This window comes from Meriones unguiculatus, chromosome 1, assembly GCF_030254825.1.
Source record: "Meriones unguiculatus strain TT.TT164.6M chromosome 1, Bangor_MerUng_6.1, whole genome shotgun sequence".
Classification (NCBI taxonomy): domain Eukaryota; kingdom Metazoa; phylum Chordata; class Mammalia; order Rodentia; family Muridae; genus Meriones; species Meriones unguiculatus.
In genome coordinates, this window is record NC_083349.1 from 53,832,232 (window position 1) to 53,843,146 (window position 10,915).

General features: G+C 43.5%; 1 protein-coding gene across 1 annotated transcript; it reads left to right on the top strand.

Moving 5' to 3' along the window:
- Positions 1 to 1,670: 1,670 nt before the first annotated feature.
- On the top strand, positions 1,671 to 10,145 carry Slc35g1 (solute carrier family 35 member G1). The gene is made up of 3 exons (XM_021653105.2): positions 1,671 to 1,934; positions 5,564 to 5,744; positions 7,429 to 10,145. The coding sequence occupies exons 1-3, from the start codon at positions 1,748 to 1,750 to the stop codon at positions 8,165 to 8,167; spliced, it is 1,107 nt and encodes a 368-aa protein (XP_021508780.1). The 5' UTR covers positions 1,671 to 1,747; the 3' UTR covers positions 8,168 to 10,145.
- Positions 10,146 to 10,915: the final 770 nt, after the last annotated feature.

Genomic DNA, 10,915 nt, shown 5'->3' on the forward strand with positions numbered 1-10,915 from the left:
TGTACAACTCAGCATGACTGAGTTGCTAATCAGGTAAACAAATATTATCTCCCTATTGCAGTTTCTTACTCCAAGATAGGACAGAAAAAGGGCCACCACCTTTTTTGTTTGTTTATTTCACTTTGGTCCTAGCTGTCCTGGAACTTGCTCTGTAGACAGGCTGGCCTAAACTCAGAGATACTCCTGCCTCTGCCTTCCAAGTGCTGGAATTAAAAGTGTAAGCCACCACTCACCAAGAGCCAACACTTCAATGAGTTTAAAGAAGTGTATTCTTTTCTAAAGAGGAGGGATTTGTAAGAAATATTAAACATGAATCTTTTTTATCAAATACTATAAAATGTGTTTAGGAGCAGGAATCAAAGTCTTTGATTTTACAAACGTCTTTACAAAGGTCTTTTTAATCTTACAAAAATCTTGTAAGATTTTTACGAAAGTGTTTCAATCCACTCATTAAAAATCTTTGTTTACACAAAGGCCCAGTGCTGAATTCCAGGAATTGGATGAACAAGGCTCAGTGTCCCCTTTCCCCTTCTTCCTTCAATCCTGAGCTCCAATTTGTAAATACCAGCCACAGAAAAGACTGTAAGGTCTGACCCCAGGCAAAGGCGGGGGTGGGGGCTTAGCGGGGAGGGGAAGGCACAGTTCCCTCTGTTTGGATTAAAAAACAAATCCACTTCCTGTCTCTATGTGTTCCATCTTCTAAGAGCACCTTCTTAATCAAGAGTAACGTTTACCTTGCCCAGACCCTTCTTTCTTTGCCAGCTGGAACTTCAAATAGAACTGAGGCAGCTACTTGCCTCAGTTTGCTGAGACAATCCCCTTTGCCCTGACATTTTGTTTGATTTTTTTGGAGACAGGATTTCTCTGTATTGCCTTAGGTTTCTTAGAACTCGTTCTGTAGACCTGTCTTTGACCTCATATGTCCAGCTGCCCTGCAATTTTTAAAAGCCTCCTCCCCCTCTCTTTCTTCCTTTTTGTTTTGTTTTTAGAGACAGGGTATCTCTGTGTAGCCTGGGGTGTCCTAGACTCGATTTGCAGAACAGGTTGGCCTTGAACTCACAGGGAGTAGCCCTACATCTGCTGATGAGATTAAAGGCGTTTGCCACCGAGCCCAGCTCCTCCCTTTCAAGCTTAAGTTTCTCTATGTTTACTACTTAAATTCTATCTCCCTTGGTCAGGTCGAACTGTGTTTAAAAACTGACATATTTCCAAGCCCCGGAGCATCGCAGAGGCACTCCACATCAGTAGACAGCCGTGTGTTTTTTGTTTTTAAATTTAATTCACTTATTTATTTAGGGACACCGTCTCTCCCTATGGCCTTGGCTGGCCTTGAACTCCGGAGATCCACACGCCTCAGTCCCCAAATGCTGGAATTAAGGGCGTGGTGACACGCCCAGCTCAGACACACAGCACACAGTCTTTCTAAAGCAGCAGAAGGCCCGAAGACCCGAAGAGTCAGGGCTGAAAACCGAGCGACCCTCCCTGTCTGTGCAAAGAGGAGGATCAGCGTGCGGTCTGCACAGAGGAACCACCGCCGAGCCAAGCGGTCGCCACCGCAGCCCGAGCGCAGGCGAGCAGGCGGCGGGCTCCCCGGGGGCGGGAGGGCAACGGAGGACAGGCGCGCGGAGCCGGGAGCGGGCGCACGCGCACACGCACCGGCGCGCCGGGGGCCGGAAGAGCCGAGCGGCCCGGCGGCGGCTGCGGGCGCCAGACGGCGCGCTGCTGCGGGGAGAGCGCGGGCTGCGGGATGGGGCCCCCGGAGAGCGCGGAGGTGCTCGCTCCCGAGGCGGTGGAGCTGCACGAGCCCGTGGTGCGGCTCGCGGACCCCGCGTCCCCCGGCGAGGAGCAGGAGGACGTCGAGGCGGCGGACGTCCCCGGCCGCGGCAGGTGCTGGCCGTGTGGAGCCTGGGCGTGCGGCTCGCGTGGGGAGCCCGGTGAGTGCGGGGCTGGCGGGTCCCCTGCGCACTGGCCTCAGCCGGGACCCACAAAGTTTCCGAGTGTTCGCCACCCCAAATTGGTGACGGGGGCAGGACCTCTCGGTCGGTGGCCGTCAGAAGTAAAAGGTCACCGAGAGGGGCCAGGCGGCGGGTGGGAGGGAGGAAGGAAGTCGACCTGGGACCCTGATCGCGAGGGTAAACCGATCTTCCCGAACCACGTAGGAGAGAGATTCTGAAAGTGTTCCCGAATCTTAGCATCTCAGAGACGAGAGTTAAGTGGACCACTGGCCCTCAAGGTTTTGGAAATAGGAGGACTTTTTAGCTACAGGCTTTATTAAAACAGGGTACGCTTTGTTAGAAACCCCGGTGAAGAACCCTTGACTTTTACTCAAACTTCCCTTACAGAGAGATAAAGTGAGGTCATGGAGGATGAGGGTTCGGGGTTGGACTCCTATCTGGCTAGGGCAGGTCCAGACAGTATTAGGTAAGGCTTTGCATTTTCCAGGGATCCTGCCTAGGGCCTTTTCCAGTACCTTTCCAGAAAGAAGCCCATGGAGATCTTTTAGAATCAAGTTAACAGCTGTCATAATCTGCTCCTGGGGCTCATCCCCTAAATATGTCCTGGGGCTTCCATGCCTCTTGTCCCACCCAGTTTTCTTCCTCCATAGTTGTGTTTTTCTGACTTTATAGAGAAAAGTTCTAGGGAGATGATTATTGCTGAAAGCGAAGAGATCGGGTTTCTGATTGTGTTTGCATGGATTTTCCTGAGATGCCTTCAGAACAGGTTACCCCGTGCTGGGCTGACCAGCCTGGCAGCTCCTGAAGAGGCTAGTCTCTCACCTATCACCCTATGGCTCATTGACATTCTGGCTTAATGTGGAACTGGTCCTTGCAAACTCTTTTTTTTAGTTTTCCATTTTCTATGTGAGCGAAGGGGTCTGTATGCTTACTCACTCAGGCAGCACATGGCCAAAAGTCAGACCTGTGTGAATGCCCAAGAATTGTCTTCCAATTTCAAGGCAAGTTTCTAACAGTTGTTTTGAAAACAAATCACAAAACCGATATGCTGTTGGCATTAGGGTTTTACTGGCTCATTTTAGACTCTATGTAGTCCAGGCTGGCGCATGCTCAGTCCTCCTGCCTAAGCCTCCTTAAGTGCTCGGATTAAGGGCATCCAACATCATACCTGGCTTTGAGATTCTTGATCTTAGTGGTTTCTTTAACAAAGTTCATCTTTCAGTTTAGGTTGGAACTGCTAGCCTTACCCAGCTTACAGATGTCCTGACACATATTTGCTGTTTTCAGGACAGTATAGATCTTGTACTAAAGGGAGAGATATTATCTTAGCTTTGTGCCTCACTTTCTCCCGTTGGAGTGTACACTAATGATCAGTGGACCTCGAACCAGCTTTTACTTCCAAAAGTTCAGAGGTCGAGCCTGGAAATTGAATTTTTAAAAGTTACTGCAGTGATTTTAATTTCCAGCCAGGTTGGTGTCACTGCAGGGCAGAGAGACCAAGTGCAACAGGTTTTTTCTTTCCTCTGGAAGTTGTATGGTGACCACTAAGTTGTATGGTGCGTGCTAATTTGGAAATTACGTCTCATGAGAGAAAATGCCCCTTTAGATTGCTTTGCTCATCACCATTGTCAGAGGGAATTGGAAATTATCATTTAATAAACTGAGGTTGCCTGAACATTCCTTGCCTTCATTAACCATCAAGTTCAGTTTGACTTCTGTTATCTGCCAGACACTAATCAGAAAATAGGGACCTCAGATATTTGTAGGTTTTTAAGCTAGGCATGGTGCCCATGTCTTTGGAGACAGGCAGGTGGATCTCTGAGTTGGAGGCCAGCCTGATCTATATAGTAAGTTCTAGGACAGCCAGGACGACAAAGGGAGACTGCCTCAAAATAAATAAATAAAGTGGGTCCCCCCAGCCCCCACCCCATGAGGAGACAGGGTTTCTCTCTAGCCTTGGCTGTCCTGGACTTGCTATGTAGAACAGGCTAGCCTGGAACTCACAGAGATCTGCCTGCTTCTGCCTCCTTGGGTGCTGGGGTTACAGGGGCACACCACTTCGCCTGGTCATATAAAATTTTTTTCTAAGGTGTTTTAAAGCAAGAAATCCATTTTTAAAGTTAAAAACATTACACTGTTATAATTCTTAGAGAAGAAGCAGTGAGTTTAAGTTGGAGAAGATCCTTGAATTAAACCAGGAAGGTGTTTTCTGTGCTAGAACTTTTCATTCTGTTTTGCTTGAGGGTGGAGGTTTCTTTTGAGAAAACTTGTTTTATTTGGATCAAAATTTTGTAATTTCAGAAGCCCAACTCTAAGACTGACCACAGGCAAGGCATGTATTTTGTGGTACTTCACTTGGAAGTCTCCTCAAGTTTCCTCCTCATGGCCTGAGTGGCTGTTTGTAGTTCATTCCTATAGTGTTGGAGCTCAGGGGTACAAAGTAGCATGGGGGAGGGGGCACCTATAATGACAAGTCCCAAGCCGTCTGTCCAGGTGTAGACCCAGAATAGGAAAGATTCTGATGCAGTGGTATTGCTGACGCAAAGGTCAGGCTATACAGTGTCACTAGAAAGTCTGCCATACCTTGGTCACGATTTGTAGTCACTTGTGGCCAAAGGTATCTGATGTGAGGATGTTGAAATATATTACCTGGTGTATCATTTATCAGAAGGGCATTTAAAAAAGAGAACATAATTATGCAATACTGTCCCATAGTGGGGGAACACTTTGTACATTCTGAGAGTGGAGTGGCTGTTTAAGTTGTTCAAAGTAAATTGCAGCATCCACGGGTTTTGTGACTCCAATAGACTCAATTAACAAGAACCAGTTGTTTTTTTTTCATCTCCTTTTGATGTTGATTAGGAGGGAGGAGGGTGTGTGTGACTTGTCCTTACTGCTCCACAAGATGTCAGTAATGAATTAAATATTTGAAGACCTAGAGAAAGTACAAATTTCCTGCTTCACATGAAGGTAGGAACTTAGTTATACTAACTGTAGTAGGAGCCCTTCAAGATTGCAGTCTTGCCAGTGGAGTTAGACCCGTGTCTTCCCATGGAGTTCTAATGCTTTCCCTCACTAGATACTGTCCAGGTTGTATATGTTGCAGGCATGAACAAGCTAAGGTTTCAGCCCTTGAAAAGGTCATTGACTTATAGCAGAAGCCATGTAATTAGCAAATGACCAATAGCACAATTGCAACTGATTTCCAGCAAATAAACTTTCTTCTTGAAGCCTACCAGTGAGAGGATGGAAGTTTCTGTCACTTTTCACCTCTGTGACAGTGTTTTGTAAAGATCTCTCTTACCATCTTAGCAAGATTTTTTTTTTTTTTTGGTAAAGTGAGGGATGATTCTTAGTGAGCCAAAGGAATCCATTGCTTTTTAATTGGGAGAAATAACATTTTTTAAACATAATTTTACGTTGTTACCCATACCTATGGGTTCTTCATAATGGATAGGGAAAGTGGTATAAGACCACAGGTATGTGTTGAAGGTTTTACCTGTAGTCTTTCTTCTAGCCTATGATACAGCGCATCTCTTAATTTCTAAGTGAAAGTGATAAAATATATACTTGGAGGCAAAGACTAACCAGAATTTAATCTTTTTCAGAAGCCAAGAAGAAAGCACCTTGTCCTGGACTTGGCTTGTTTTACACAGTGTTGTCTGCCTTCCTTTTCTCAGTGGCCTCTTTATTTGTTAAAAAAGTGCAAGGCATCCATGCTGTAGAAATCAGTGCATTTCGATGTGTGATCCAAATGCTAGTTATTATTCCTTGCTTAATATACAGAAAGTAAGTACTTTTTAAAGTGAATCGAGGAGATACATAACTGTATAAATCTTTTGAACTACCTTACCATTTTCTCTGTAGTAACTGTTTATATCATATTGACCAGTCTCTTCCCCTTCACCCTGACTAGTGATATGTTCTAGGGGTCTGCCTACAGAAGCTTCTACTGTAAGCGCATCCCACACATCCACTAAAGGAGAGAAGGGTCATCTAGTTGTCCACCACCCCTCTCTACTTGAAAACAATCCCTCCATACTTCACTCTGGCATAACTGGTATTGTGAAGGTAAACAGTAAATGAAGGAAGCTAAATGCATCCTAGTGTTGGGTTTAAGCGCGACAGGCTGCCCCTCCCCCTGCCAGATCATACCAGTAAGATTGAAGACTTTGGCTGCCTTGGTATTCAGGTTCTTCCCCTGTAAACTGAGGGAGTGGTGCTTTTTGTACTGTGCCCTGTATGAGTTCCCAGGGTTAGATAAGAGTTATTCTTGGTTAGAGTATTTTCTATAGACTTCAACATGTAGGTACCATTTTTTTTTTTTTTTTTTTTTTTTTTACTGTCCCCTCCCATCCTCTCCCTCCATCTCTCAGTAGGGCTGAAATTATACCCCCCCACACACACATACACACACTTGTAACTTACACCCTCATGTTCTTTGAACCCTGGGAGGAAACTAGTTGGGCCCAGACTAGTTACCCAGCTCTTTGTTTTGGAGTTGAAGATTTCTTAAATTAAAAATTAAAAGTTTCTGTTGCCTGCCTCCAGAGCCTCCTTGCATCTCTTGCCATGATAAAGATTCATTTAGAATGTCATTCTGTATCCTGAGAAATTGGTTAGAAAGTGACAATCTGCAAGGATTTATATTGCCAGAAATTCCCATGTAAATGTGGAAGCCAGAGTACTTTGGGAAATGTGGAGATAGCACTGGTTTCTAAAGGAGGTAACAATACCAAGATTAGCAACCATATTCCCCGTTTCGATAAAAATATCCAGAAGCTAGGAGTCTGTTTGTTGTGTTCACTGTCGTGGAAGACTTACAGCCATTCCACATACATGCGGGCCACAGATTTGTTCTGACTCAGGATACCCATGTGTGTCCGTGACGAGCCTGGATGCAGTCTGCTCTGCATGAGCCAGGGAGTTGCACCTAGCTAGGGCTCATAAGACCAGTGAAAAGTTGCCTCGTATCCAGTTACTGAAGTAAATTCTTACACTTTTACAGAAAAATTGATGGAATTGAATGTACATTAGCCAGGATTAAGTTCCCTCATGTAGTACCATAGTTATGTTTATTATGATTTGTTTTCATCATAGAAAATTTAAAAAGAAAAATTACCTGATACCACCTACTAGGATATAAAGTACCTTAACATCTAGTCCTTTTTGTTTATTATTTTTTGCAAGAATATACATGGAGAAAACACATATATACTTTTTATCATGCTGTTTATGATGTTCTGTGTTCTTTTTGCTCCTGCAGTGAACACTGTGAAACATCATTGCCTAAACCTAGAAGAAATATTTTTAAGGAATTTGTACTAGTCAATGCTAGAGAGTTTACCATTCCCTTATCTTTAATATAATGTACTTTTGGAATAATGTCTATACTAAATGTTTTGATTTAAAATCAATGCCACGTACATTTAAAATGCGTTTTTGTTTTTGTTTTTTCCATTTAAATTTGCAGAACTGGGTTCATAGGTCCCAAAGGTCAACGGCTTTTCCTCCTCTTCAGAGGGATCTTTGGTTCCAGTGCCATGATCCTTATGTACTATGCTTTCCAGACGACATCCCTCGCTGATGCCACAGTTATTGCATTTAGCTGTCCAGTGTTTACGTCAATATTTGCTTGGATATTCCTCAAGGAAAAGTATAGTCTTTGGGATGCTTTCTTCACCTTGTTCGCGATCGTTGGAGTGATCCTTATTGTGAGACCGCCATTTTTATTTGGTTCCGACACTTCAGGGATGAAAGAAAGCTATTCAGAGCACATTAAGGGGACATTTGCCGCAATGGGACATGCTTTGCTAGCTGCGCTGACTCTGGTTATCCTGAGAAAAATGGGAAAATCTGTGGACTATTTTCTGAGCATTTGGTATTATGTCATACTTGGCCTTCCTGAAAGCATCATCATCCTCTATGCCTTTGGAGAATGGAACCTCCCTCAGTGTGGGCTGGACAGGCTGTTTCTTATACTCATTGGACTCTTTGGTTTGGGGGGTCAGATATTTATCACTAAAGCAATTCAAATAGAAAAAGCAGGACTTGTAGCAATAATGAAGACAATGGATATAGTCTTTGCTTTTATCTTTCAAATTGCTTTCTTTGATAATGTGCCGACCTGGTGGACTGTGGGTGGGGCTCTCTGTGTAGTGGCCAGTACTACTGGAGCGACCATTCGTAGGTGGGTCCAGGGTTCCAAATGAAATGTCACTGCTGAAATCTATATTTTTATCAAGTGCACCATCACCCAGCTCAGACATCTTACCTACACACACCTGGGAAGTCTACATTATTCGTCGTTGGTTATATTTAATAAATTTTATAAATAAAGTACCATTTTGAATATGGTATGTTTTTAATTAAGAGTGGCTAGGCTAGCCTAGCAGTTTCTGGATAGCCTTTATTTTGGTTTGGCTTGGTTGGGTTACCATTGAGAAGTGAGCTCATTTGAGGAATTCCAGAAATTTTTTGAGTACAGTTTTTAAAATTTGCTTTTGACACAGGATGTGGATGGGAGGTAGTGTGCTCTAGCAGTGTAGAGAAGAAGCTCAATGTTGACAATGCTGCTATAACTAGTACTGTGTTAATCCTTCGTTTGCAATATAATTCCATTTAGGATGCCAAAGTTGAAACTTGGTACAGGTGCCTACGTACTGGTGGGAATATAAGTGAACCAGCCTTATTTTCAAGGACCTTATAGATGATTATTACACTTTTAATGCATTTGTGCCTTTTCATTTTGATGCCGGCATTTTTATATGTACTCTGAACAGCCAGCCATCTGTGGTTAGCAGTTCTCTCTTTCAGTATAGTAGCAACTCCGGATATCAGTTTGAACTTTCAAATGCCTCCTGTTTTATTAAAATTGCACCTTTTTTTTTTTTTTTTTTTTTTTTTTTTTACATTCCAAGATTTCCAATCTTAAAATCATGAGAGCGAAATCTTGGCCTGACCAGTATGCACATTCCTTTTCTGAGGTGTTTTCACTTCAAATGTAATGATTTTCTACAAATTGTCTTTGAATTCATAGTGTGATGCCAAATACAGTTTTCTCAGGATCATGCTAGGTTGGACAATATCAGGTTACCCAGATTCTACCATTTTCATTTACAAAACCCGTAGTTCCAGAAGGTTTACCCTGCAAGCCCCTTACACACTAAACCAAATGTTTATACCTTTAAAGTACGTGTCTGTTATTAAACTTACTCTTACAGTCTTCTTCCATTTTGGAATGATACATTATAATATTTGTGATATATGAAAAATATAGACCATTAATCCACAGTTGATTGGCTTTCACAGTCTCTTGCATATTAAACACACACACACACACATAAATGCTAGTCTTTGCCTGACAAGCTGTACCATGATACTAGTGTGGTTCTTACTATGGCTCAGCAGCAGGCCAGTATTCCTGTGAGAGGAAAGCGTGGGAGATTGAACAGGGTGCTAGGAGTACATTCCACAGTCTTTGGCACTGTGGACGCCTTCACGGTGAGGCCATCGTTTCTGCCACCTCTTAAGCTGCAGGGGAGGCACCGTGCACCCTTTCCTACCCTCCTCACAGTTCATCCCAAGAAAGGAATGGGGCTCCTGGAACTTACATTCTGGTAATATTTTTCACCTGATGGCCTACGTATTTACTTAGCTGAGTCATCTCAGATCACACTTGACCTGACTGGAACTTAGATTTGCGGGTGTCATTCTACCAGCATTTTAGAAAGTACAGCCCTTAGCCTTTTAGAACTCATCCTGTGGGGAGCCATGCTCCACACACAGGGATGACAAGGTGAAGGCCTGCATGCAGTAGCTGTGTTTCCATGGCAGCCCCCTCTCATTTAGTTCCTCGTGGAAAATCAGCCACTTTTGGAGTCACCAACTAACTTACACAATGGAGTTTCTGGGACTGGAAGATGCACATGTTTTACTTCAACTGTGTCTTGAGTACTTGAATGTCACAGTGTGTGGCTGATGTTGGAGACGATGTTTCTTATCCCAACCTCTACAGGGTATGATTTTTAAACAATGTTCAAGTGGTCTACAAGGCTATGTATTATAACAATTTGGGGTCGGGGGGTGATATGTATTTTCCAAAGATTGTAGTTTCTATATCTTGTAAAAGGAAATATTTTTCCTAACTTGTTTTTATTTTGTAAGTAATAAAATCATAAAAGAAAGTGAGATTGATTTTTTTTTTAAATGATTATAAAAACAATGTTTCCTAACTCATTCTTCTCAGTGAGGATCCTAAAAATTCATTTTCTGTAGTAGATTGGCCTCTATCCAGTTAGGTAGTCTTTAAGGTTAAATTTTCGAACATTATCTGTTCCTCATACACAGCAAATACAACATCTCCAAAATGAGAGTAATGTGTTCAGAGACCTTTGTTTTCTAGTCCCCCCGAGCCTGGAGCAGCTTGGAGCTGTGTTGTCCTAGGAACACATCTTACACCATGTCCGCTCCTGCTGTCTAATCATTACACTGTGATTTTGTGCAAATGACTAAGCTGTCTGCTTAAGACTTGCGCCCTCACCCAGCTGTCAGGGTAACAGCAGTCTTCCTGAAGCCCTGTGTCACTAGTTCTGGAGAAACCCTGGTGGTAGCTTATTCACACCATCATGCGCATATGGCCTCACTCCCTCTTCACCATGGCTTTCCACATCCTAGCACAAATGCGGCACTTGGATCAGCCTTCCTTCCTCTTATCCCTGCTTTCCTCATAGACTTCTATGTGTTCTCAGAGGCCTAGGCCTCCAGTGGCTGAGCCGGGATTTCTGATTCTTCCACTGTCTCCAGCTGCTCACCCTCACTGATCACTTTGGAGAAGGGGACAGAGTACCAGGTTAGGCATCTGAAGCCAGGTGTAGTTTTTGTCACTATCGAGGCAAACAATGTACCCACATTATTTTTATTTGTTAAATAGGTTGTAACTAGTGAGTGACATAGACTTT